We start from the raw sequence: 26,681 nt of genomic DNA, 5'->3' as shown, positions 1-26,681 counted from the left end.
TTATGTATTTGGAGACAGTTTTTGGGTTGTTATTATTATTATTATTATTATTATTATTATTATTATTATTATTTACTGATGTGTGATTTTATGTTTTTGTATGCTTTCAAAAAAAAGTAAATTCTGTCAGTATGTTCTGCATACCGGGCTGTTTGGGTGCGTCTGTCTGTCTGTTTGTCTGTGTTCTGTGATGCATGCTTATATATATATATATGATCGTCGTTGCTGTTTCCTACTGTAGTTTCAATTTTTTTCAACACAGAAAAAAAGAATGTCTGTTGCACAGTTCTCAAGGCTGTTTCATTTTTCAGTTTTCTCTATAGGGTCAAGGTTGACGTTGTCATTTTTCGTTGAACTGCTTTTCACAATTGTGGCTTTTTTGTTTTTTCATTTCTCTTTTTGCTGTTTTGTTTCCTTACTGTCTCTCTGTCGCTTGCTCCTTTTCCCTCTGTTGTGCTGTGGCTAGGCATACTCTGACTTGACTAACTGCCTCACTGCTATTATTAATGTAATACGTTTATTACAGTAATCTTTTCTGATTGAAAATTCAAGTTTTTACTTTGATATTTTTAAAATTCTTTAGCAATTAAAAAAAAATATATATATATGATGAATGATTTCTTTTTTGAATCTACATTTCAATTTTTATTTGCCAATTTAGAACTGGTGTCAGTTGTAAACCGGAGGTTAAAATGGAAACTGACGTGATTATGGTTTACGGCCAGCAAAATCCCAACCAAAATATGGTGGGATTGATACAGCCGCCGAACGTTGCCACGCACCATCACCACCACCAGTTGAAGAGGAACATTTCTTACCGACCCAATAATACGTAATATACTTGTTATTATTATTATTATTATTATTTTGCACCCGTTTATTTCAATTTACTCTTCCTTTTTTTAGAAGGTTGCCGGAAAGTCCGCCGGAAACCGATTCAGGCGCTGGATCTGCCGGAAGTCCATCCGGCTCTGATGGATCTCCCTACTCGCCGGGCTATCAAAATTACAACGGTAAATTGATGCATTGTTCTTTTTTTGCAGTTATTTTTCATCATCGGCTTTTCTTTTTTTTCGTATCATTTGAAGGTTCAGTGATTATTCAACCTCCAATGATGAATGCTGTTCAAGGACAAGAAGTTATACAACCTGGTGTAATTTTGGACGTGCACAATTTGGACATGCCACACCAAATCCCCAATGATTACATGGCTCAGCATGTACCACCGGATAGGGTAATTTGTTTTTTTGAACAATTTGAAATTACTATTTTACATTTTGGCTTTTCGTTTTCAGGTTGGCATGAATGATCTTGTCAATGGTCAGTTGAATACTGCTAACTTTTATCCAAATCCAACCGCTCCTCCGCCTGTTGTTCATTCTCCTTCGATGGCTCCCAATTTCCCCTCATATTCAATACCACCTTCTCGTAATGGACATCATCCGGGCTTCGTAGGGTACTTGTTGTCATTGTTATTTGATGTGTTCTTCTTTTGGTTTTTGTTATATATGTATATTATATATAATTCAGCTTTTGCAGAGACAACGGTATTCAGCGAAAACGGTCTCGGCAAGATATTCATTTGTCAAAGGCAGAGCCTTTGCGTAAGTTTTACCAACTTTGATGATGTTTTTGTTTAATATTTGTCATTTTGATTTAATTTTAAAAAATTGTTCAGCATCACCGTTGCCTTGTGTTCCGGAAGATGGTGGATATTTCGATGACACAGTGTCGCATCAGGCGATTCGTTTTACCGAATTTCAAAAGGAACACTGGCATAATTTGTGCGATGCCAACGGTCGAGAATTGTAATTCGTTTTGATTAATTTTTTTCTTCTTTCAAATAAAATAAGTAAATTTTCAGATCGCATATTGGACTGCATGTCGTTGCCGACAAAGGATTCAATTACAGTCAATTTGATTGTACTTTTGTCAATCAGAAGAAGAATCATTTTCAAGTGGGTTTTTCAAATGGACAGACACTGTATTTTTTCTTTTGCAGAGAATAAAACTTCTTTTATTCAGATTTCTGTACATATTGAAGTTCGAGATCGTCAGGCACCGAAATTTGTTCAAGTTTTGACCGACAATGTGGTCACTTTGAAGCAAATCAAAGAATTTCAGTTGGATTTCTACGGTGTTAAGGTTATTAATAATAATAAATAGCGCTTGATTATGAATAATTGTAATTTTTGTTTGAAATTTCAGAGCGAAATGCCCAGTAGTGTAGTGCAAATCAAGCAATCTCAAACTGATCGAAAACCTGTAGCTTACGAGCCGGTCAAGTAAGAAAATATAAAGAAGAGAGAATTCTTTTTTTTTAGTTGCAATAAAAATTTCAAATTTCAGACTTGATCTTCCTCCAAACCGAGTAACCAAAGTGACCGTTGCCAGGCTGCATTTCAGTGAAACGACAATGAATAATCAGAGAAAAAACGGTCGACCGAACCCGGATCAAAAGTATTTCTATCTGGTGGTGGCGTTGAGTGCGGTCACTCCGAACGGTGAAAAGTACACCATCTTGGCGTACAATTCCGAGAAAGTGATTGTTCGAGTAAGCATATATTGTAATCTTTTTTTTGTAGTATATTAATATAATTTTCTTTGGTTGTTTGTCTTCAGGCTTCCAATCCTGGTCAATTTGATAATGGTGAGACGGAAACTCATTGGCAAAAAGGACAAGTGAATAATTCAATATTTCACCCGGTAATTTCTCAATTATATATATCTTCGCTTACAGTTATGCATACTTATTGGAAATTTTTTTTCACTTTTACAGGGTCCTGTTGGAGTTGGAACTGATCGACCGACTGCAGCGTTGACAGTTTCCGGCGATATATCTTGCACTGGCAATTTGTATCACCCTTCGGATGCGAGGCTGAAGCAAAATATAAAAGAGGTGAATTTATTATTTTTTTTAAAAAAAAAGAAAATTTTGTTTGTGATTCAAATTCAATTTCAGGTGAACTGTGCTGAAGCGTTGTCCAGATTGTCGCAGATTCGAATTGTTCAATATGAAATTCGTCCCGAAGTATCGCAACAGTGGCAGCTTCCGGCTGAGGACTGCCAGCGGGTTGGCGTGATTGCACAAGAAGTGAACGACGTTCTGCCGGACGCCGTGAAAAGCAACGGAGAATTTTTGACAGTAGACGATGTATGTATGCTCTGTTGTTGTTATTGTTGTGTAATATTTTTATTCGATTAATATTGATAATCCCCCATTTTCCCCTTTTTCAGAGTAGGATATTTTATGAAAGCGCCGCCGCTGTGAAAGAACTTTGCCGATTGACGGGAAATTTGGAATACAAAATTGACGAGGTTGAGAAAATTAGCAAAAAATTATCCAAATTGAACAAGTTGAAACGATTCGATTCGATGCGTTCTTCGTTGAGTACCTTTGGTGAAGGGTAGGAAGAAGACTTTTATTTTGATTCATTTATGCAAAAAGAAAGAAAAAAAAAGAATCATTCTGTATGCATCATATACATGTATTCGTTTTAGTTCCGTTTTGTCGTGCAGTTTAAGTTCAGTAATGACCGCTCCTTCTGGTTCACAAGCGGAATCTGGCGGCGTTGGTAAAGTTGGAAATCGCTACAGCGATGCTAAATCCAAATATGCCGCCTCCAATCGTGATCGCAAGAATTATTTGTAATTGTCAAAATTTGCATAAATAAGGAAATACAGAGATATTTGAAATTAATCCAATTCCATTTTCAGTTACAACAAACACCGATGTGGCGGTGGTCGTGTGGCCGTTGATCGTGGTCTGTGCAGCAACAAAGTGATCCAAGCGACCATTGTTGTACTCGTACTGGTGATGACGTTTTGCTTGATTTCCATGGCGACGCTTTACGTGCTCGACTGGCACAAACGACACTCGATGAGAAATCACGACATTTTGTCGGTTTCGTTGCCGAATCGGTTGAAAACTGAAATCGAATTAGCCGCCGAAGCCGATGCTTTTCCCAATCTCGGATTGAGTAATTTTCTTTTGCACATTTAATCAATTATTGCATTATTAATTAATAATATCCATTTGCTATCCAGTGTCCATGCAAGTGACTTCGGCACCGGATTTGCAATACAAGCCGGACACGGTGGTGCCGCTCAGTGTCCCGTGCAACAAACTTCCCTGTGAACAGTTCTGCTGTTCGAATTTGCATTCGTCATACATTTCTGATCATTTCGAAAATATGCACGGATCTGAATTGCCTGTAATTGTACTGATGAAGCAAAAAGAATTTCTGCCGGTCGGTGCGTGTAAGTATATATAATTCTTTTTTAATTTCTCTTTTATTATTTTATTGGTTTAGATTTTCAACAAAATCGAATGGAAACCAACAATCAAATTCTGTTGGACTCGACCACGGCATCTTCGACGAAAAAACAAACCGATCATCAGCTTTCAACTGAACCAACCAGACGTTATTGGTCAACGGAGAGTTACAGAAGGCGTGGCTGTGAGTATACGACGAATTTTTTTTTAATTCATTTTTTTTCTATTCATATGTTTTACTGATTTTTCATTCCAGTTTTGCCTCTCTATTTGCCGACGTTCAAAATACTCAATCTGAACGTGACCATCGATTCACGTTACTGTTTTGGCCACATGTGCGAAGATCCGAGGAGGGGAAACTTCACCTACGTCATACCAGTATCCAAGTACATGCCTCACATTTCGTTGGAAATCCAATTTGAGTATGTTGTTATTGTGAATTTTCTTTTTCATATATTATAAAAATGAAAAAGATGTTGTATTTTTGTACAATTAATCGCTTCTCTTCTCTGTAGCGTCAGCGACAAAGAACAAATGCAGTATTGTTCTGCCGAGACGGGCGAATTTTGCAGTGGCATTGATGATGCTCATTTTGGAGACAACAAAAGCATCAATGTGCCTGACATGGAGCTCAGCTTTGCAACTGCAGTGCAACAGGTGAGAAGAAGAAATTCTGATTAATTAATTTATTTATTTATTGTTGCTTTTTGTTTATTTCACAGAGGCAGCATGACACTTGGGAACTTCCTGTTGGGGCGTACGTGTTGAGTGCATATAAATTCAGAATTGGTCCGTCCACTACAGTAAGTTTTTTTTTCAATTTATTGAATTAATTTTCATTTATTTATTATTTTTTCTAAAAAATAGTTATGTCTCCTGCCCGAAGATGAAGCTGGTTCGTCTTTTGTCGAATACAGACTTATTTTCTACCGCATATGCTCAGACTGAGCTTACTTTACTTGTTGTTGTACAATTTGTTCATTATCAGTTAGTACAAAAATGCCTACTAGCATTTATTCGTTTTTTAAATTCTAAAAAAGCTGCAGTGAATATGAGATAATCAATTATCAATATTCTTTTGAAATGCTGTTGAATGTTTATCATCGAAGTTGCTTCTTCTTCTTTCTATTTTTTCTGTTATATTCACTTCAGCTTCCGTCCAATTCATGTGTGAAAAAAAAGTATTTTGCACCTTTCTTTTTTATTCATTCTGTGAAATATTGCTCTTTTCTCCTTCTGTCTCATATTCTATTATACAATGTAAATTGGAAATATGGCAATGCCGTGGGTACTTCCATTCAGGATGTTTTATAATGTTTTTTTTCTTTTTATAATGTAATTCTTTTTTTCGAATGTTAACGCCGCTTGTAAAATACATACACCACTCCTCAAGACGAAATGACGAACTACTTTATTCATTTTCAGTAGTACTTATTGGTATTATTTTTAAGAATAATATGTTTATTTGTTTGTTTTTTTACACTGCTTTGTAGTTTATCATGTTTCTACCTACCGCTTTATTGTTTTTATTTTTTCTCTCCTGTTGCCAATCGCAGTTTCGTTATGATTTTTGTGCATAACGGCATTAGTTTAAAATTTTATGCAAATTTAATTGAAAAATTTGTACTGTTATTTTTTCTATTGAATAAAATGTTTCTTTTCCGAAGGAAAATTCAACAGTTGAAATTGAACGAATTTATCACACACACTGTGTGAATGATGTGCGTAATTTGAGAAATTACATGCATTTGGGTGCAATATGAAATGTGATTCGTTGAACACAAATAGCACTGATAATATGATATTGAACAAAAATGAGAAGTTTAACGCAAGCAAACATTTGCGACTGTGTGTATCACTTGTAAACTGAAATAACTATCTGTAATTCAACAATACCTCTCAGCTGAACAAGCAGCATTAAAAAAAACATTACAACTGACTCGATCACAGAGAACAACAACTGGGTGGGCAGCTTTTTGCTTAAATTAGCCTATATCCACTGTTGTTGTCTTGACTTGCCCAAGATGTGATCGCAATGCAAAGCTGTTTTCAAGCAATAGCAAACAATTTCTATTACATTCAATATCATGCTGCTTTGAATTTTCCATTTGATTTTGCCGCATAAAATATTATTTTTTTGCTTCCAATATTATTATTCTTCAGTTATCATACACTGTTTTATTGTTGAATTAGTCAAATATTTATAAAACTTTATTATATTTATTTTTACTGTAGGACGTGTCCAGAGCTACAGTAAGATTATGACTTTTATTGAGACATGTTTGGAACGTTTTCTTTTTATTTTAAAAATGATTATGTTCTGAGAGTCTGAAATTTAGATTTTCTTTTGATGTTGTATATTACAATGCAGCATTAAGTGATAACGGTCTTTATTGTTGTCTTTAGCCTTTGAAAAGACTTTATATTAAATACGGATACGTATATAAGTTAAAAATATTTTTTATTTTTTACTATTCTTATGCTTAGGTAAGATATTTTTGAAAGATGTGTCTTTAATTTTACATTAATGCATTTCGAGGTGGGTTAAGCGGTTGCCCTGGAGTGTAAAGCCACGTTTTTGTCATTCGTCTGTAAATTGTGTGGCTGTTGATCGTCGCGATCACTGCCTTGGAAGTATAAGTATTGAAGATGCCCACAACTGGAAGTTAATTCAAGATGATGGTTCGTTTTTATTTTCATTTTCTTTTTTGATTATACATTTACGAGATTGTTTTAGTCGCTCTTCACAGAGCGTTTAGTGTTTTTCTGTTTCATTCTGATGGACGCATGTTGATTCAAAAAAGAGCTTCTTCTAAAGCAACATTTCCCGGTAGTTGTTGTGCATTTATGCAGAGATTTAATTGATATAATAAATTTTTCGTTTGAGTTAAGGTTATTGGAGTAATGCATGCTGCAGTCATCCCAGATTTATGCCGGATGAAACGAGCAGTGATCCACCATTTTCTGGAATCAAATGCGCTGCGCAGCGCAGAATGAGCGAAGAATTTAAAATTCCACTGGTGAATTGTAAATTTTTGTTTTTATGTTCAGTAGTGATTGACGGTTGATTGCGCAATTTGATATTATTGAACACTGTGGTTGGTATTTTGAATCATTTTCAGATACCCTTGGAATCATTCCACTTCATCGATCGTTTCATTTACAAAGCACAGTTTAATGAAAGTTTGGGTGAACACGAATTGGATTATGTGTTTTTTGTTCGATCAGATTTGCTTATCGAACCGAATTTTAATGAAGTAGAGCTTATTCAGTACGTCGAAGAAGCTCAGTTGAAGGAATTGCTAGGTATGCATGCACAGCGGTTGATTTCGATAAAAGTTGCATTTCCGATTTCAGAATTGAGTGATCGAAAGCCTGAAATTATGCAATTTGCACCGTGGTTTCGTCTAATTGCAAAGAAATTTTTGTTTCTTTGGTGGAAACATTTGGGTGATTTACAGTCTATTCAAAATTTTGAAACCATTCACATACTTGAATGAACTTTATATTTTATTAAAGTTTGACTGATTTTTAGTGTGTTCTTTTTTGTTTTACTATGGTTATATTCCATAATTATATCACCGAAAGTTGTTTGTTTTTATTTTGAATATAATAATTGAAATGTTTTCTATTTTGAAAGATATATATATATATATTTTAAAATGCCGACTCGATTGAAGAAGACTAGAAAATTGCGTGGTCATGTTAGCCACGGACATGGACGAGTTGGAAAGCATCGCAAACACCCCGGCGGTAGAGGTAATGCTGGTGGCTTGCATCATCATCGAATCAATTTCAACAAATACCACCCTGGTTATTTTGGAAAGGTATTTCACAGGACTGTAGTTAGGATTTGTGTAAATATTATAATATTGTATTCTGTTTTAGGTTGGAATGAGAAATTTTCACGTCCGCAAAAGTCAGTACTGGTGTCCTACGATTAATGTTGAAAAAATATGGTCGTTGATTCCGGAAACTGTGCGTCGACAGTACAGTACAAGTAAATCAAAGGCTCCTGTTATAGATGTTGTACAATCGGTAAGTGCGGCAAAATGTCATCTGTGCATATTAATTTTACATATTTTGTGCATTCTATTTAAGGGATATCACAAAGTGCTTGGCAAAGGAAAACTTCCAAAGCAACCTGTAATTGTTAAAGCGAAATTTTTCAGCAAGCGAGCAGAGGAGAAGATTAAAAAAGTTGGCGGAGCTTGTTTGCTTGTTGCCTAGTGATGAAATTCAACGAAATAACAGAATAACTGAAATGAATAAATTTACTTTATATGATTGATACTTGTTCAATATCGGTATACAAATTTGTGCTTCCTTGCATCACGAAGTTCTACGTCTAATTTTTCCCGCTTGTCAGTGTACTGTTTCTCTTTCCAAAGCTTCTGAAATGAACGCGCATCGTCGTCGATGTACGGTTCTTCAAATTCTTCTTCGCCATCTTTAGGAGGACTGTCGTGCTCAGTGAGATATTTCTTAACTCGAAATCCCAGAAAATTCGTAACCCATTTCCACGGTCGTTCCGCAGGCTTACCAACGGTAAGCTGCATGTACGCGTCATTTCTTTCATGAACCACATCCTGCAAATTTTCCATACTGATCTCCACTTTGTGCAAACGTTCAGGAGATGGAAAATATTCCACCTCGTCTTTGGCGGCTCGTTCCATAGTCAGCAGCATGTTCCTTTCTTTCAGCAAGATGAACCACAATTTGTGCAAATCAACATTGCTTTTCATTCGTAATTCTTTTTTCCTCCACGGGCGACCGGTCGTGACAGAAGATTTACCCCAGTTGTTGGGAGTGTCAAAAAATTCCATTATATCACGGCATTTCACAGATGCGTGAAAACACCTTGTGGAACATTTTCGTAACATTTGTGAGCTGATCAAACTGAAATTGTTTTTTGGTATAAAATTTTCACTGAAAAATGCAACTGTCGCACGATGATATAGGATGCTTTTACGAAAAATTTTCAGCTACCAATGAAAATTTATTGGAAAAAAAAGTAACGAAAAGTTTTCATTAAATAATGCTGATGTTGCTGAAATACGAAGCTGTTCGACAAAATTATGGCATACAAAATGAAAATCCGCTTATAAACAACAAACATTAGAGCATAATTTGTAATATTATGTAATTGAACACTTTCGTAAATTCTTTGTTAATACTGCAAAGCGATGATAAAATCAGATGTTACAGTTGGAATTATTATTAATAAAACTGAAATCAATGTCAATAAATAAGAAAGAATAAAACATAATGTAATTAAAATTAAATTAGCAGCTTGCAATAATTTGTTGAGAATACTGTATTTCTTTTATAGAATGCAAGTTTTATTTTAGTATATTAATTGTGGAAAGTTGATTGCCTAATCAGTTATGGTTGGTGAGTTCATATTCACTGTTTGCTACATGTTTGTTTACTGTATGGTTGTGTAATTTGCTTCAAGAAAAGCATTTCAGATGATCACACGAAAGAACTTGAGAAGTTATTTATCAAATTGATTAAAAATTGTTTTCTGAACAAAAGTAAAATAATTGTAATTTTTGTTTGATGTTGTTGAAACCAAAAAAAGAAAAGAATGAAACATAAAATAAATATGCATGATTCACTACATCCTTGCAAGATAGGTTATTTTATCATCCAATAAATTTATACAAAGTTCACTTTCAGCTTCCATCTTGAACAGGCTTTATAACAAATATACTGTCATGTATTACTTTTTAGTTAAGTGTATTTTTACACAAACTTTGTTATATAAACAAATATTAAGCACATAAATTATTAATTGATTTTCTTAAATGGATTATCGAACATCTTTGAAAAGTCCCACTTGTCTATAATAATGTATTTTGATTACATACATACATATGTATATATATATATATATATATATATATATATATATCAACAAAATAATGTAAAAGAAAAAATAAATTTAAATAAAATTAAGAAAAAATCGTGCATCTCTTTCTAGCAGTTTGATGCAATTTTTCTTTGTAAATATTCGTTAAACTTTCTTCAGATTAATATCTGATGTTAAATTGTGTTAGCAAGTGAATAGGAAAATCTAAATAAAACTATGCAAATATGTGTTATAATAAAATGGGAGATTTATTTTTATGAAATTGCATGTGGACAGAATGACAGAAAAGCAGTTGTTTGTTCAATTATTTAGGTATAGGAAGGAATTTTTATTCCAATATCCGTGATTTACTCCAACTTTTACAGCTGACACGAAATTACACACTTGACTCTTGGAGGAAACGATGACATTTTGATACGAAATCAACACCTGTTGGTAATTTTGACAGAATATTGAAATTTAACGCAAACAAGTAATCCCTTCTGAATTACGTTCAGAATATTAAGTGAAAAGAAAATGTGCTTTGACTTTTTCTATCTCCATCACACTATCTATATACATTATACACACACACACATATATATATATATACATACAACGTTATCATTTTTATCAAGCATTTCAACTTTAATCGTAACAGCAAAATTTTAGAATTTATTTTTTATATTTGAAAATTATATTGCAAAAAATTTCATCCAATGCTTTCTTAATGAATGAAGAATATATGAGATGAATAAAACATTTATTTTTCCTTGCCGAAAAATGGACATAATTAATTGATGAGACATTCTTAATTAATGAAGATACAATGCCTATATATTGGAAGTTTATTTCAACAATTTGATGTAATTTTGGCAAAACCAGATGTTTGCAATTTTTTGCATGCTTACATTTATATTCGAAAGCATTTCATATGAAATGCTAATTTCACTGAAGTCGTCAATTTTAAAAAATTCTTTAAATTTATATGGTGTTATTAATAAATGCAATTATTATAAATTAAAAAAACTACTCAATAGACATTTTAAGCGTAAAATTAACAAATAACTAATAAAGTGCAGCATTGATTATTCTTGTAGACAGGTAAAAAAGATGTGTTACTGCGTTTAATAAAATAAATATTCTTATGAGCAGAACTGAAGACGGCACATTGTTTGAGATGAAGTAAAATGCATTGAAATTAACAAATAAAAATGAAATATCAGAATTTACAAAATTGAAATAAATAACTGCCAAAATGAATTTTGAGTAATAAAATTAGATGTTTTAATGTTGTTCATTCTAGTTTAAGGATGTGAAAATTTTCAAATCATTAATAACAAAAAGCAAGCAATATTGCGTGAAATAAATCAATTGACAATTTTGAGACTGTTTTTGCAATTGCTCTAGAAATCAGTTTTGTTAGTTCAAAAAGGAAAAAAAATCTAAAAAATCGAATTTATTGACCAGTGAAAAATTTTTGAATATGATAAGACGGACAAGCTGATTGTAAAATAATCTCAAGAACAAAGCTTGTTTATAAGATGTACTATAAAACAATGATGTGGTGCATTGAAGATGGTATTGTTGGTCATCAGTTAGAATTCAAATTAAAAGGCGTGAAACGTTTTATTGCGCAATCATAATAAAATTGCAATTAAAGTCAATTTTCAATTGCAACAGTTGCATATAAATTTGTTCTGACACGAGATTGAAAAGAAAGGGGCAAGAAATCAGCTAAAGAATAATTTTTTAAAAGGAAAAAAAAAGATAATAAGATGAGAAGATAAAAACACACCAGAAAATTAGAGGAAATTATTTTTTCTAATTAGATCGAAAAATATCGACGTCTGTCTATGACAGGCAGTGTATATGGAATGGAGAAAAGCAAAATGGGAAAATAAATAACGAGCTAGTAAATTCATATTTCTTCTTGTTGGTGTTGTTGTTGTTGTTATTGTAGATGTAATAATTAGCATCCGAATATATGATTAAAGTGAACATCAAGCGGCAGCAGCAGCAGCAAGCAGAAGAAGAAGAAGAATATTATTTATTTTGCGGCATAATCGCCGGCGAATTGTGAAGCATTGATTGAAGAAAGTGCTCGTCCAGTTTGCTAATTCACTTTGTCAATTGTGAAATCACTTTCCTTGGCGGCAAAGTTGACCAAAAGCTCTGCAAGCGGTCATCGTCGTCTACTTTAAAATGCCAACAATAATCGATGCAGCAAAATTATTGACAATGGAGCCGAGTTGGGATGAAACTAGCCGAACCTCCAAGATCGATTGAAATTAGCTTCATGGACATGTGCCAAAAGTGGAACAGACACAGGAGAAGCTCATTGCACCAACAGCACAAAAAGGATAATATTATTTTAAAACTGAGCATAAAATAAATAAATAAACCATATGACAAAGTAAAAGAAGGAAATTATTCACGTAAATAATAATGATGATGATGCTGATGAGACATGTGCATTGTTAAAGTTGAATAATTATGAACAATAAACACAGAGTGGCACCAAGCAGGGGAGTAATGTGCAATGTGGCAGCGTGATTCGGTTTGTGATTCAATTCCATCTCTTCTCCGTGAATAAAAGTGACACTTTCGTCATTTCCCCTGTCCACAGAAGGCAGTTCGTCCAAATAGCTTGGCAGTGATGTAGACGTAGGCACGGCACAAGTGACGTCGCAGAATTCAAATTTGTTCGGATACATGTAAATGAAACTGTCAATCAACGACCTGCACATCAATAAGCCTCCAGCCGGTGGGCATTCGTCTTCACCGATGCGGTACATCAGCTGGGCGCGTTCTTTCAGCAATTCGCACTGCTTGAAGGTATCTTCGGTATTATTTTGGGCCATTTTTTCCAGTTGTTGTTCGACAAATGTCGACGCTTCGATCGCTTGATCTCCAATATGCTGCTTCAACAAGCAGTTGCGATGACTGTTCACAATCACCTGACCCTCTTCGCTGCAGGAAAAATCTGCCAAGAAGTAGCTTTTCAAAAATGAGCCGGCTCCTTTCTGATGGGCCAACAAATCCGACACCAAACTGCTAGCTTCGAGAATTTCCATCCTCGAACAACCTTCGTAGAAAACACAATTTCCCAACGACCTGTGATTTTGACAAGCTTCCCCGCCCACCATGGCGATATTATCTTTGATGTTCCACAACGACCAGGCCCAGTCGTCCAATGCCGAGACGAAGCACCGGATCAGACCGATGAAATCGCACGGACCGTGGGAATTTAGCAGGCGAATTTCGTAAGAACGTTGCGACAACGGCACGGCTGCCGAACCAACAACACTGCAACTCAGCAGTGCCAAAAGTAGACGACAACTTTGAACGAAACAACGCATATTCATCTTCTCTTGTAAATAATTTAATCTAAAATTTAAAACTATTGAAATAATATTTTTAAAATTCGTCCAAATTTATAAAACATCCAGCACAATTATACATGCATACACGTATAATATATGCATACATACAAACAAGTTCGGCTGCAGCAATTGCTGCCGCTGCTGCTGCTGTTGTTGTTGTTGTTGTTGTTGATGTTGTGGCTAGTAGCGGTGTGAGTTGTTCGTAGAATCAATAGCGTGCGGTCAAGAGTGACTGGAGCCGTTGTTCACGCATGTTCACAACGTCTGGTGGAAACAACACGCGGCCTTGGTTCCATGTATTTTTCACTGCGACAACTCTGGCCCACTACTCTCTGCCCGCCATTCAGGCTTTGTTCAATCAATCGATTCAATTTCGCTGATCCAATCATCATCCCGGGCCGATGGCGCTAGATTAGCCGGCTTCTTTCGCTTTCCACAGCTAACTCTCCACGGACTGCCGGCCTGCTCCAACAGACGGCCAACAAAATCAATGCCCATATACGACGCATCAAGGCGAGAAAAATTTGCCCCTAAGATATTCAATTCGATTGCAAAAAAATATCCACTGCATTTGTTATCATTTATGAAACAAAAAACCAAATTGCTCTTTTTTTCCCATTTATTGTTCAGAATTGATTTTTGTTTAAATTGAACAGCAAAAATTGCTTGACAGAAAAAATCATTTAACTTTTCTCCTTTTCAACGTTGAACAATTAATTTTTCCTTCTTTATCCAACTGATCCATTGACAATTTCTTGTAAATGTTTTCAAAAATAAAAATAAAAGCATCGCGTGAACATGGACAAATAAATGAATTATGAAAATTAATAAATACCACCAAATGTGTGCAAATAAATCACCGCATCGAATATTTTATTGCAAGTTGATAGGGATATTTTAAAAAAATCAATCCGCGTGGTCGTTGCGAAGCAGGTGCGTCAGCTTTGGCTAGCTTGAAATGGATGCTGCGCGGTAGGCAACCATTCAAAGAAGCTAATGAGCAATTCATTCATCCAATTGATTAATCAGTTGACCTGAGCGACAAATCACCACTTGAAAAACATCTCTTTCATTTTATTAATAATTCGCTGACTTAACGAATTACGCAAAAGTTGGCATTCATTCTTTTTTTTCCAACATCCCATCCTCTAAGCACAATATGTGCCTGCGTTAATGCAGAAACAAAAATAACATTCATTCAACCGTGCAAAAATTGTGTTTACTCGTTTAATAATTTATCTAGCTAATTTGCATTTTAAATGGATTTATACGTTGCTTTCAATTAAAGTTCATTTTACCTGGCTATTTGTTCAATTGAAATGTAAAACAGGATCAGCAACAACCCATGCATCTGTTTCAGCTATATGAGCTTAATGGTCGTTTCTATGGAACACCTGTTTCAGTTCTGCTTTGTGCTTTATATATATTTTTTTTCACATTGTGAAATATGATATCGGTCAGTCAGAAATCGATCGTCTCTTTTCACCTGCCCAACGGTGTAAATGTACACCAAAGCCGGCTTGATCATTTAGCCTGGATGTTTCACTTCGTCATTATTGAACATTTGCTATTTTTTGCATTTTACAATTATTAAAAATGAATCACGATTTATTTATATTCAGAATATTTTCTTTTCATTTTAAAAATTCAATACAATCTTTAGATTTAGTTCTCTTTTGGCGTGCAAGGTAAATTAATCGGCTTTCATAAAAACTAACGATTTTGCAAAAATATCATACAAATGTACAAGTCAAACTAATCACTTTAAGAGTAACATGAATGAGAGACGCTTATTTAATATTACATTTATTAAATAATAACCACGAAACCACTTATTATGAAAAGTGAATGTTAAAAAATATTAAAATGATTTCTGAACTTAAATTATTCTGTAAAAAAGTACTGCTTTAAAAATTCATATATCACGCAAAATGGAGCTATTTCCAAAACTAAATGAAGCACAGGTGAAAACTACTCACAAACAATTTGAGATTGAAGCTTTTTGCAGTTTTAAAATATGAAAAGTTCAAACTAATTCGTCTATTTCGAACTGTTATGATAATTTCTTTTCTAAAATGAAACTAAAAAGTAAAATCAAAGTTTGACAACATTGTACATTAAAACAGCCAACTTAAAAATGTACAATGATATTAAACTTTCACAATATATTTGCTTTTTCATTCAATAAATACATTGAAATTTTGATCTATCTGTTAACCGTATTAGCAATTTTAACTACCATATGTATATGGTACCTGCTTTTAATTTATTACTGTACATATCTTGAATTTTTCTTGAAACATTGCAGATGCTTTTTTTAATTTGCATATTCTATTATATTTTATCTTTCAAAATTGTGATTTTGGTTTGAAAAAAATAAAAGTAAAAAAGAAACATGATGTTGTTTTTAACAAGTTTAACGTAATGTTAGTGTAGTTATTTGATTAAAGAAGTATTTATTATACAGTCAAATTATCTTCATTTTGTTTTATAATGTGTTATTTAAAACATATTTGTTGAGAAGAAACAGGATGCGTTGTTAACGTATTTTGCACGTATCACTCATAAATATTTTTGTTCTTACCCAAAATATGCCTTTAAAATGCAGACTTTTCAGTAACGTGCATGTTAATTTCCATTTCTGAATGTGATCAGTATTATTTTCTAAGCTACATTTATAATTTATTCATTTTTATTACTAGTTTATGTTTGTTTAAACATGGGTAAATGAATGATTTATGTACTGTTTAAGGTATGGTTTCGAATTTTGAAGTGACGGTGTTAAAATTGCTTCATAATCAAAAGACAAATGAACTGAAATCTTTTTTGTTGGAAAAACTGAAAGAATTGAACAGAAAAGTGCGTAGTTTAAGCGGCTTTTTGTCAGTTTAAAAAATTTATCAAAATAAAATATTACGTAGGATGAAATTTGGAGAACTTTAATAGTTACTTGGTTGATGCAAATTCACTTGTCAGAATTGCGTCGTTTGAACTTATCCTTCACATGGTATAGAATTTCTGGCGACGAAGAGAATTCAAATTCAACTGTAGAAAGACAACCCCTTTGTGCGTTGGATGAAGTGAAAGTATGAAATTATTTATTGGATAATAATTTATTGATCATTTATTGTTATATTAAGGATGTTATCCTAGCTCATCCAAAAATATTCATTGAAATGATGAGTAGTTATGGTGAAGTGGAAAATTTGATGGGCTGTTTACAACTTTTGAAAAGTAATTTTCTCGAATTGATCTAGGAATTGAAAATTTCAAAAACTACGCGTTGTTCAACATTTTATAGTTTTTTTAAAACATACAGTCGATTTTATTTATGTTGATTTTATAATATATTTATTATTAATTATTGTGTAGATTATGTGGAATTAGTTCCTTTGCAAATTCAGCATAAACGTTACGAAGAAGCGTTGGACTCGATGATCAGCGCAGCACCGGTAAGATTACTTCGGTTACGTTGTGCATAGAGTTAGTTAGTTTGATTGATAAAACATGAAGCTTTTTTTTGTAAATTAAAATTTTCATGCATCTCAAATTTATTGCTAATATGATATATACAATAGTAGTAAAATATATTTATTATTGTAGAAAAATCCGAATGTATATTTGTCATATTTTATTTATTTGATTGATTCCATTGCTTATTTGCCTTCATCAAAATTGGAATTGCTTTTTGGTTCGTTGGGTTCCGTCGACTTACTGCCACCGTTGTATCGTCTCCAGCTACATGAAAAAGATGTAATAGAATAAAGAGCATAAATATTTGTCGAGTATAACTTGATTTAACTTTTATTTGCATTATGAAGATATTGCGAATTATTGGTTACGTGGCGTCGAAAGAGAATCGCATGGTGGTGAAAAATAAATTTGTCCAAAATTATATTTTTTCCGTCTTTGCTCGCTTTGCCGGTAAAAGTGAAGCTGATTTAAAGCCTTTTTTGGAGGTTAAGATAATTTTGGGTAATTAATATTTTTTGTGTTGATTTTTATTTTGTGCTTAGATTTTTCACAATCCTTGCTTCGATATTGACCAAGCGTTGATGCTTGTTGGTGACTTTGCCGGTCCGCATATGGTTGACGCTTTGAAAGAGTGGCAAATTTATTACGATAAATCTAAAAGTCAAGTAAAAAAGAAAGACGAATTACTCATTTCATTATACTTCATCATTTCAATACAGCACACATTATTGATGTTTTTTTTCTAGTCTATATTCGTTTTAAAACTGTTCTAACAGAGATTGGGTAATTTTGGTTCAATTTGATGAGGTTATTTAAAATATTAATATTAAATGAGAAAATGGAAATGCTGAAATGTTAATTTGTTTTCGAAGTGAATAAATGAGAGGGAGAGGGAGAAAGGATGTATTGGAGAAAATTGCAAATGTCATTGTTAATGGGATAATTGAAATTTATTTATGGTTACATTGAGAAATCGGTGCAAATGCTGATCAATTTCTTTTAATAACTTTATTTCAGGAATTGTTTCCTGCCTTTGAAAATGAACCAACTTTATTCGATCGTGATGGTCAAGGATTGACTCTTTTTCGACAACAGTTAGGTAAGTTATTTTGTTTTTTTTAATGTATATCTGTAGAATAGATATATATATACATATGTGTACCTCTTATTGAAGAAATATCCGGTTACATTCCGCAATCTCAAACTGCATCTTCTGCGTCATCATTGTTCAGCGATACTGAAGAAGGCACCGCGGCGAACCTGCAGGAACTTGTATCTCAGTTTCCAGAATCTACCATTAGTGAAGATGCTAAAGTTTAAATTGTTGTTTTCTTATGCAATTTGTTAATTATAAATTTTGAATGATTTTCTAGGACAAATTGTTGAATTATCTTACAAGAGTTGCACGTAAAGTTGATGATATTCAGAAAACCCAAGAAGAAATTCAAGAAGTTTCTCTTGCTATTAAACAGCAGTTGGAAGTACAAAGCAAAGGGTTTGTTTTGTATCAATTTTCATTACTTTATCAATAAAAGTTATTATTATTATTATTACTATTAATATTAATAATTTTTTTGTTCTTCAGTTATAACATTGTAAAACCAAGCACAATGTGTTCTTCATGTGGCTCAAGATCTTCTCAGTCAGATCAGCTGCTGATCTTCCCATGTCTGCATGAATTTCATTCTACTTGCTTTGAAAAAGAAGTTTTGTGATATTGAAAAAATAGCTATTATTATTATTATTTATAATATATGAATTTAGATTAACTATTTGCGGTCATGTATGTCCAGAAAAAATATGAGTAATTTTGTTTTAATTACTATATATATACGTGTGATTTTTGTTTTATTTTCAAAGGATCCTCAGTATGCGCCGAAAATGTAATTGAAAATATTAATTATGAATCGGAAAGTTGTCCATTCTGTGGCGATTATATTGCAAAGTAAGCAAATCATTTGAATGCTCATTTTTTGAAAGCATTCTAATGAATCTTGTTTTTTTTTAATTATTTTTTTAGTGTTGTTGATGTGCCTTTTCTTTCTTCATTGCCTGATTCAACACAGCACGCCCAATGGACACATTGAAATCATGAATCGATCTGTTTTTTTGTTGTAAAATTTCTATTGTTCATTTTTTTCAAGCACAAATATGCAATAATTTAAATATTATTAAATGTATTTTTTGTTCATTATTTTCACTCAAAATGAGAAGCAATAATTTCCAATTTGTCATCAGGTATTATTTCCATCGTTGTACAGTGCATCATTGCTTGCGATGTTCTTTTTTTAAACATAGCATCAACATGAAAGGATATTTTTTGAAAGTATTTTAATTTTTTAAATAAATAAGTCAATATTAATAATGATTGTATAAATATATATATATATATATTGTCAATGAAGATAAGTTTTTAATGTGCAATTTAAACAATAGAGATGTAATCTACACAGTGGAAATTGTCGTGTATATATTATACATGGCAGTTTTATTCATAGCAACACTTAAGTTTTACAAAATGCCAATGCTTTGCTGAATGTGAATGGGAAAATGAAGCAGAATAAATGAAAGCGTTGCTTCGGTAACGGAGCTATTTACTGATGTACATTTACGAGGCTGGCTTTTATTTAAACGTCAACTAAGTGATTTACTTTAAAAACGATAAGAAATGCAATTGCTTCATTTGAGAAATTATAGCCTCTCTTAGTGCATTCAAAATAGTCAATACTGTTCAACTACTACACCGACCATCTGTCGTCATTGCACTGTAGTTTAAATCTGTCTATCATAGAAGGAAAAAATCCAATTTTGTATACCTTTATCAGCTTCACATACATTCAAATATTTATAATTTCACGTAAGGCAATTTTTATTTTTACTTTTTTTTCTACATTTAAATTTCATTTTATTTGCATATTGCTTTATATTCAAGTGTAATTATGATGGCTGATGTTAAAAAAATTTATGTTAATAAAATGCAAATAAACTTTATGAATTGCATTCCAATGTTTTATTTGTTTTGACATTTTATAAAAAGTTTTATTTAAAAATAAACATTGAGCTATTTTTTAAAAAGATATAATATTATTGAGCAATTTTACATTAAACAGTTGAATATTCTGTAAAGTTACACTTGTAAATGTAACTGTTTTATTTTCACTATGAATTTCAACAATATAAAGCATAATTTAACATTTTGTCAGTTTTGATACAATTATATTTATATTATTTGAAAAAAAATAAGTCTAATGAATCATTCATTTCTTGTAGTTGTAATTAATGAAATTCAATGTGCTGAAAGTTTGCTATAGTGCTGTACTGTATGTTCAGTTTATCCAATTTTATTTGATCAATTAAATAATGAAAAAAACGAATTTTTTAAAGTACTGTTTTATTTATTTAACATTTTAAGCATTATAATATGCAACATTACTACTTTCCGAAATCAAATGCGTTCTTTATCATAAAATATGCTTGTAATTTGTACTTTCTCAGTACTTGTATAAGTGTTTCGTATTAGATTGTTAGATTAGATTAGATGAGATCATTTTCATGAAATATTGACATCACCTCGATGTGAATTTTTTAGTCAAAAAATAGTTAAATGCATTCACTATTTTTAAAATATATTTTGTAGCAGTTTGATTTAATTAGCTTTAATTTAAAAAATTGATATTTCATTATAATGCATTTTTTACACATGTTCTTTATTCGCGATGGCAAGAAAAAATGATGAGATGTTCATTTTGCTCAGTGTTTAATTTAATATTTGCTACAAGCATGATAAATAGTTCTAATCTTTTTTAATGCTTTTCACTGGTAGATTTTTACCAACAGTTTTTCTTTTGCAATATTGGGTGAATTATGCATTGCAAAATTGTTACAATTGAACAAATGAAATCTGCTTAATGGACTGCATATTTCAATGTTAAGATGATGAAATATTTTTTACAGTAAGTGAAGTAAAAAAAAACAAAAAAATCAAATACGGCAAATTATCGCTTATGGAGTATAAGAAGTAAAATTATGAGCACGCTTTGAAAAGCATGAATTAATTTTTTTGCCTAAATTAATACATTCATTTCAACAACTGATTTGTAGGATTTTTTAAAAGTATTTTTATCAATAAAATAATTCTATAAAAAAATGTTCCAGAAATTTATAGCTATTTAAACAGTTAAAGAAATCAATGATAAATAAGCTTGCATATAAATATTAAATATATGTAATGTAACTACAATAAAACATTTTCAACATTATGCATAAGTACATTAGGAAGTAATACTAAAATAATTTTAATGCTTTGAAGTCATAATAAAAGCACTGAAATTTGTTGCAAAACTGTTTAAAGAACGTTCAAAATTCTTTAAAATGCATATTCATCTTTTCAAGTCTGATATGTTTGCCAAATATAATCACATTTACACGCATAAGTAAAATTTCAAAACTTTTGTAATATTTTATCATTTTTTTATTTTTGTAGTCTAAAAGCTACTAAAAATTTACTTCATTATCAATTATCAAATGGTGTGAATTTTACTTCGTTTTTCATATTTTTCAATTCATCAATCATTAAGAACATGTCTCAAATAATGGCCTGTATTAATTATATATTTTTATTTTAAATGCTTGCAAAAAGTAACGCTTTGTTTTGTATTGTTATACAAATCTTGTCAGTATAATATTTATAATTAAATATCAGAATTGAAATGATATTGAGCTGTTGATTTCATTAAGCGGAATGCCCCCCCCCCTTTATTGATCACGTTGTTAATGTTTTTTATATAATTTTCTTTTGCATCTACATTTATTACATAAAGATGAAGCATATTTAAGCTAAAATTGACGTTATGTATCCTTTTCAACTGCTTTCCACTTAAATGCAAACTTTTGCTTAATGATGAAGAATGTAAATGTAACAGCTTTAAAACCTTGATGTCGTATTTTGATAATTTATTAAGCACTTTAACACTTATTTGCAAATGCAACATTTCAATGATCAGTTTGCAATTTTGTATCTCTCTCAGTGCTGATGCATTTAGGACAAAAATATCTTTTTCGAATTTAGAAAAGCCTTAACGTCAAGTTTTGTTCGAGAGAAGTTTGTTAAATTATACTTTTTCATATTTTAGATATTTTCCATTATTTTGAGTAGATATATGCATATAGTTTTCTTTTCTTTCTTTCTTCGTACTACTTGTAGAAAAGATGACAATTTCCAATGAGGGAGGGTGTCAGTGAAGAATTCTCAAAAATTGACAAAAGGCAGAATCTGCGTCAAAGGAAATATTGATGATATGTAGTTATAATAAAATTTTTCATTTTAGAAATTTTATTTGAAAACATTTCGCGGGAGGGGACGTATATTTTGGTTCCAAATACTCCCCCGTTATTCAATTCGGTAATCACTTTTCAGAAGACAATATTTTTACTACTTTTCTGCTTTGTGTGAGATGGTTTGAAAATGCGTAATAACGCTGAATATGCGAAAATTAAGCCGTGTTCAAAGTAATAAAAAACTTATTAGAATTTCCTTAATGTGGCTGTAGTAAATTCAATTTTTATACATCCGCTCAAGCAAAGGACAAAGAGAGACATTCTACAAGATCCAGTGAAATAAATGTCGACAATTAAATAAGCGGCCCTCCCGGATGTATCCCACTTGTCAATCACTCAAACTCTATAACGTGCTAATCGTTTTCTTTATTCAATTATAAGAAGTATATTTTATGGATGAGTGCAGCCGATGAATTTTGTTCACGCTTTTTTTCGTACCGAAAAGTTGACACGAAAATCATCTCCTCTTTCTTCTTAGTTGCTTTTCTTTTTCCAGCTGCTTATTCTCTCCATAGCACTTCAACCAATTCCATTGCTTCATATTTCGGTATGATATTTTACATCAACTTGTAATATGAGAACATTTTAATAAAATCTATCATCATAAGAAATTCATCAATAAATTATTGTATTTTTTCTTTTAGCATTCTTTTGTAAATTTGCAAAAAGAATTTTCTTTATCTGTTGAGAAAAAATATTTTATATTTTGCATTTATCAGTCTATTTTTTACCAACATCTTGCAGTCTTTAGTATGCAATTTTAGTGTAATATTTTATATTTTTCAGAAAAATATCAAGTAATTTTGCAATGCTAAATAATTTAAATGTAATCTCTTTCATTATTTTAGTTTTTAAAGCAAATTATTTTATTTTATTTTATTGAAGGAATTTTTGGAATCTTTAGAAACACTTTTTAAGATTTTCACGAATTTCGATTTCACTTTCCTTAGAACATCTCTGGTTTTTGCTTTTGTTTCTTTCAGTTTAGCAATTTACTTCAAATATTCAAAGAAAACACTCGTTCAAGTAAATATATTTGTTCCAAGTAAATAATTAGAATAATGTAATAATTCGTCTTTGAAATTTGTGATTTTACAAAGGAGTATACATTAGCGTTTATTGAATTGTATGGCTTTTGATTTTGCAATTTTACTAATTTACTTATTAAGCAAAGTTTAATTAGGCACAATCTGCTTTGAATTAAAGCAAACCCCAGGGTCAGTTCAGCGTTAAATTTAGCGTCATGGGGAGGAGTATCCGTGAAGTTCGATTTTAGATCAGAAAGTCAGGGAATAAAATCTTTGCCAACGTTATTATTAACAGATAATGTCTACAAGAGTAGTATTTCACCGGCAGGTGTAGGCGTAATTTAATGATTATTACAGCCAGTGCATAATTTACATTTCCAGGAAGGTGATGTACACTTTAAGAACCAACTTTAATTTTTTTGCTTAATTTAAAAAATAAAATTACATTTAACACCATGATTACTTTATTTCTCCTTTTGTATAGCTGAATTAATTGTTCAATAGATGAATCAATGCTCAAGATAATTTTAATGCTATCCAAGCGTAATATGTAGTTTGTAATTTTATGATGCGGATAATTTCTTCAACGCCTACGCCAAAAAAAGAACAAAATTTTCAACTTTAAAATGTGATGATATTTAGTTTTGAATTTATGTAAGCAGACGCAGTTGTCATTTAATATTTCGTGTAATATGAAAAGCATTATTGCCGACAAACGTTGCCTTCTCATCTTAATTATTTTTACTAATGCATATTCGTAGTGCTTTTTTCTTCGTCCATATATTTTGGAACAATATATCTTCTGCTGCATTAGCTACTCTCAAAAATGGCACTTCAACTTTGGTAAAACAAGCGGTGAAGAATAAATAATACATATTGGACACCATATTGAATAATGGTTCAGTTTCCTCTTCAGACTTTACAACTCAGGCTTAGATTTGATACACATATACATAATTTGAATGAATAATGATAATAACAAGATGAATAATATTTCTTTGATTTCTGAAGAAAGTGGCCTTTTATAATAACAATCGATTTTTTCTTTAAACTGTCATTTACGTAATTGCTTAAATTATTAGTTACAAAGCGTTCGGATAGCCCATCACGTTCCTTACAAATTACAAATAACTGTTATATAATATTAACGTTCGTAGATTATTTATTAGCTGAAAAGTTCTCTGACTTGGATGACGTAAGAGTGGTTAGTAATTTATCTTGTTTAACATTCAGTGAATATTGTCATGTAAATTTGATATTTAATGAAAAAAATAGTAGAGGATAATTACACTTATAAAATATGTGATAAATTGTAAGTACTAAAAAACATTTGTAAGCGAATTTTGAGTAATAATTAAAAGAATGAATTGCAATAAATAAAGTGTAGAATAAAGATTATTGCAGTTTTAACTATAAATCAAGCCTAGTTCAACATTAATTATATATTTCTTTATTTAGTAGTGCTTTATCTCTGAGATCTTATTTTAATATTTACATTTGATAACATTTATAAACTCTACACTTTTAACTGGAAATCTGAAAATGTTTTTGGACTTATAACTAGAGAAAATTTTATAAAGAAGAATTACAATAATTTGTAGTGTTATGTTTGAGAAATGTGAAAACTACTTGTCTGTTCAGTATCCTGCACTCATATATTTTAAAGCTGAATTTATAAAAAAGAATATTTCATATACTGATGTGTAATATTATTTTAAAATAATTATATCTGAATTTAGATTTAATTGAACAAGTAAATCTGCACTATGCATATGTACAACTATTTCGCTGTCCAACTTTGCATTGCTTTGCTGATCAATTTTTCACTGGGTCAATATATGGAAAATACAGAAGCTGCGTCACTTTATGAGGCTTGCGTAATGCTTTATGGCTCGGATTCTGAACTTTGTCAAAATGTCAGTCCAGTCATTCAACGAAGTCCATCATTTATTAAGAAAGCAACAGATAAAGGTGAAATTAACAAATTCAGTTTCACTAATTCAATATAATTTTTTGATGATTAAAAAAGTTTAAACAGTAATAAATTGATAAATCATACGATGAAATTGAAAGTCGAATAATTAATTATTTTACTGGATTTTTTCAAAATTTTAATTATAAAAGTAAATCTGTTTTTAGGTGGTAAAGCATTGTTTGTAAGATTTGGTAGAAATATGAACTTGGATGGTAAGTATAAACTGGCATATGATAATTTTATCAAAAGTTAATTGCATTTATTTTAGAGGAGAAGATAAAGCGAAAAAATGAATTTGTACGTTTCGGTTAACATCGTAGTGTGATTTAGCTTTTCAAAGTTGCAATAAATTTCTAAGCTGTGTTTGTTTCTTTATACAAATTTGTTTAGCATTGCCTTTTTGGAAATGAACATTTCTTAATCTAAAAAATTTCAATGATGTTGTTCATAACTTTCACTTTATATTAATTTTAGTTTTAATAAATTTAGCATTAAACTAATGAAGTTTGCATTTAAATTATTTGCTTATGGTAAAATGCAAATACATCAAGAAATTATTATTGTTCCTGAAAATATAACTGCAAATAATTTTTTTCCTGTTATCAGAAATAATAATACTTTTGAAATATCACAAATAAATACACACGATAAGCATAATTAGTCGTTTAAATTGGTCTTTTAAACGTGAAAAGTTCATTTGCAAAATGAAAAATTACTTGTTTTCAAATGAGCAACTGTATATTACAATTGAAATTAAAATAACACAACCTTGGACTACTTTATTTTGGCAGGTAAAATTTTTTAAATTTTTACAACAAAATAAGTTGCATTTCATCGAATTGAAATATTAAAATAATTTTATTGAAGATTATAAATGAAATTTTAAAATTGAACGAACAGCAGCAAGTAACAAATTAGCAATTTAAATGAAAGGCCTTTTTTCAAAAAAGTGCCATTGTTAGTTATTAGCTTATTTAAAAAAAACAATAAAAATGTATTATAATATTCAATAAAAAGTGTAATTTAACAATTGATATATATTTTTTTAATATATATTCCACAATTGAAAAAGAAAAGTGGGAGGGTTGAATTCTTCTCCCAGTGCTGCTTCCTGTTCTTGAGGGGTTATGATGGTATATTTCTCCGTCTTATTGTGGTTTTTTTTTAATTTTCTGCTTATTCACTTTGTGTGTGATGTAGCAAACCGTCACCGGTGGGTTCACGAAGTTGCACTGAAAGCAGTGTAATGGTAAATTTTAGTTCAGTTCAACGACCAAAGACGTGACCCGTATTGTTGTACCTTCAGTTATCTATTCAATAAAATGGTCAATGAACTGACAAAACTGAGATT

At 31.3% G+C, this 26,681-nt stretch overlaps 8 protein-coding genes across 8 annotated transcripts; 5 read left to right on the top strand and 3 right to left on the bottom strand.

The window, feature by feature from the left end:
- Nucleotides 1-692: 692 nt before the first annotated feature.
- On the top strand, nt 693-4,698 carry Tsp_02078 (NDT80 / PhoG like DNA-binding family protein). The gene is made up of 19 exons (XM_003377912.1): nt 693-832; nt 907-1,013; nt 1,089-1,234; nt 1,296-1,456; nt 1,540-1,604; nt 1,679-1,808; nt 1,865-1,958; nt 2,026-2,145; nt 2,209-2,285; nt 2,350-2,554; nt 2,623-2,706; nt 2,780-2,899; nt 2,963-3,154; nt 3,238-3,407; nt 3,502-3,648; nt 3,718-3,980; nt 4,048-4,254; nt 4,314-4,464; nt 4,533-4,698. The coding sequence occupies exons 1-19, from the start codon at nt 693-695 to the stop codon at nt 4,696-4,698; spliced, it is 2,745 nt and encodes a 914-aa protein (XP_003377960.1).
- A 2,508-nt stretch (nt 4,699-7,206) lies between these two features.
- Nucleotides 7,207-8,506, top strand: Tsp_02079 (60S ribosomal protein L27a). The gene is made up of 5 exons (XM_003377911.1): nt 7,207-7,296; nt 7,399-7,533; nt 7,957-8,103; nt 8,165-8,314; nt 8,378-8,506. The coding sequence occupies exons 1-5, from the start codon at nt 7,207-7,209 to the stop codon at nt 8,504-8,506; spliced, it is 651 nt and encodes a 216-aa protein (XP_003377959.1).
- Nucleotides 8,507-8,574: 68 nt separating this feature from the next.
- Tsp_02080 (conserved hypothetical protein) lies at nt 8,575-9,159 on the bottom strand. Its single transcript, XM_003377910.1, has one exon. It carries the CDS (start codon nt 9,157-9,159, stop codon nt 8,575-8,577), a length of 585 nt encoding a protein of 194 aa, XP_003377958.1.
- Nucleotides 9,160-12,610: 3,451 nt separating this feature from the next.
- Nucleotides 12,611-13,498, bottom strand: Tsp_02081 (hypothetical protein). The gene has a single exon (XM_003377909.1). The coding sequence runs from the start codon at nt 13,496-13,498 to the stop codon at nt 12,611-12,613; it is 888 nt and encodes a 295-aa protein (XP_003377957.1).
- A 372-nt stretch (nt 13,499-13,870) lies between these two features.
- Tsp_02082 (conserved hypothetical protein) lies at nt 13,871-14,525 on the bottom strand. Its single transcript, XM_003377908.1, has 2 exons — nt 14,377-14,525; nt 13,871-14,081 (listed from the first exon to the last, which is right to left on the bottom strand). Exons 1-2 carry the CDS (start codon nt 14,523-14,525, stop codon nt 13,871-13,873), a joined length of 360 nt encoding a protein of 119 aa, XP_003377956.1.
- Nucleotides 14,526-14,963: 438 nt separating this feature from the next.
- Nucleotides 14,964-19,077, top strand: Tsp_02083 (hypothetical protein). Its single transcript, XM_003377907.1, has 15 exons — nt 14,964-15,055; nt 15,180-15,204; nt 16,438-16,602; nt 16,657-16,750; nt 16,889-16,968; nt 17,120-17,269; nt 17,338-17,475; nt 17,533-17,655; nt 18,008-18,089; nt 18,165-18,304; nt 18,364-18,485; nt 18,576-18,696; nt 18,755-18,794; nt 18,851-18,935; nt 19,011-19,077. The coding sequence occupies exons 1-15, from the start codon at nt 14,964-14,966 to the stop codon at nt 19,075-19,077; spliced, it is 1,524 nt and encodes a 507-aa protein (XP_003377955.1).
- Nucleotides 19,078-22,723: 3,646 nt separating this feature from the next.
- Tsp_02084 (hypothetical protein) lies at nt 22,724-25,100 on the top strand. Its single transcript, XM_003377906.1, has 7 exons — nt 22,724-22,874; nt 23,114-23,124; nt 23,213-23,287; nt 23,311-23,353; nt 23,534-23,683; nt 24,438-24,559; nt 25,095-25,100. The coding sequence occupies exons 1-7, from the start codon at nt 22,724-22,726 to the stop codon at nt 25,098-25,100; spliced, it is 558 nt and encodes a 185-aa protein (XP_003377954.1).
- Nucleotides 25,101-25,121: 21 nt separating this feature from the next.
- Nucleotides 25,122-25,642, top strand: Tsp_02085 (FMRFamide-related peptide). The gene is made up of 3 exons (XM_003377905.1): nt 25,122-25,326; nt 25,495-25,542; nt 25,599-25,642. Exons 1-3 carry the CDS (start codon nt 25,122-25,124, stop codon nt 25,640-25,642), a joined length of 297 nt encoding a protein of 98 aa, XP_003377953.1.
- The last annotated feature ends 1,039 nt before the right edge of the window (nt 25,643-26,681 follow it).

This window comes from Trichinella spiralis, assembly GCF_000181795.1.
Source record: "Trichinella spiralis strain ISS 195 chromosome Unknown Scfld4, whole genome shotgun sequence".
In the NCBI taxonomy this organism is placed as follows: Eukaryota; Metazoa; Nematoda; class Enoplea; order Trichinellida; family Trichinellidae; genus Trichinella; species Trichinella spiralis.
The sequence above is the reverse complement of the archived record's forward strand: the minus strand, read 5'-3'. Positions and strand labels throughout refer to the sequence as shown.

Coding starts and splice junctions, on each gene's coding strand:
- Tsp_02084 (XM_003377906.1), top strand. CDS start 22,724: ATGAGTGCAGCCGATGAATTTTGTTCACGCTTTTTTTCGTACCGAAAA. Junction 23,354..23,533: donor CAAAGAAAACACTCGTTCAA/GTAAATATATTT, acceptor TTTGAATTAAAG/CAAACCCCAGGGTCAGTTCA. Junction 23,684..24,437: donor GAGTAGTATTTCACCGGCAG/GTGTAGGCGTAA, acceptor TTAAATTATTAG/TTACAAAGCGTTCGGATAGC.
- Tsp_02080 (XM_003377910.1), bottom strand. CDS start 9,159: ATGTTACGAAAATGTTCCACAAGGTGTTTTCACGCATCTGTGAAATGC.
- Tsp_02082 (XM_003377908.1), bottom strand. CDS start 14,525: ATGAATTGCTCATTAGCTTCTTTGAATGGTTGCCTACCGCGCAGCATC. Junction 14,082..14,376: donor GCAATAAAATATTCGATGCG/GTGATTTATTTG, acceptor TAACAAATGCAG/TGGATATTTTTTTGCAATCG.
- Tsp_02083 (XM_003377907.1), top strand. CDS start 14,964: ATGATATCGGTCAGTCAGAAATCGATCGTCTCTTTTCACCTGCCCAAC. Junction 16,751..16,888: donor CTGTTTACAACTTTTGAAAA/GTAATTTTCTCG, acceptor ATTATTGTGTAG/ATTATGTGGAATTAGTTCCT. Junction 17,656..18,007: donor ACGATAAATCTAAAAGTCAA/GTAAAAAAGAAA, acceptor ACTTTATTTCAG/GAATTGTTTCCTGCCTTTGA.
- Tsp_02078 (XM_003377912.1), top strand. CDS start 693: ATGGAAACTGACGTGATTATGGTTTACGGCCAGCAAAATCCCAACCAA. Junction 833..906: donor TCTTACCGACCCAATAATAC/GTAATATACTTG, acceptor TCCTTTTTTTAG/AAGGTTGCCGGAAAGTCCGC. Junction 2,146..2,208: donor TGGATTTCTACGGTGTTAAG/GTTATTAATAAT, acceptor TTGAAATTTCAG/AGCGAAATGCCCAGTAGTGT.
- Tsp_02085 (XM_003377905.1), top strand. CDS start 25,122: ATGCATATGTACAACTATTTCGCTGTCCAACTTTGCATTGCTTTGCTG. Junction 25,327..25,494: donor TAAGAAAGCAACAGATAAAG/GTGAAATTAACA, acceptor ATCTGTTTTTAG/GTGGTAAAGCATTGTTTGTA. Junction 25,543..25,598: donor TAGAAATATGAACTTGGATG/GTAAGTATAAAC, acceptor CATTTATTTTAG/AGGAGAAGATAAAGCGAAAA.
- Tsp_02081 (XM_003377909.1), bottom strand. CDS start 13,498: ATGAATATGCGTTGTTTCGTTCAAAGTTGTCGTCTACTTTTGGCACTG.
- Tsp_02079 (XM_003377911.1), top strand. CDS start 7,207: ATGCCGGATGAAACGAGCAGTGATCCACCATTTTCTGGAATCAAATGC. Junction 7,534..7,956: donor TCGAACCGAATTTTAATGAA/GTAGAGCTTATT, acceptor ACTCGATTGAAG/AAGACTAGAAAATTGCGTGG. Junction 8,315..8,377: donor TTATAGATGTTGTACAATCG/GTAAGTGCGGCA, acceptor ATTCTATTTAAG/GGATATCACAAAGTGCTTGG.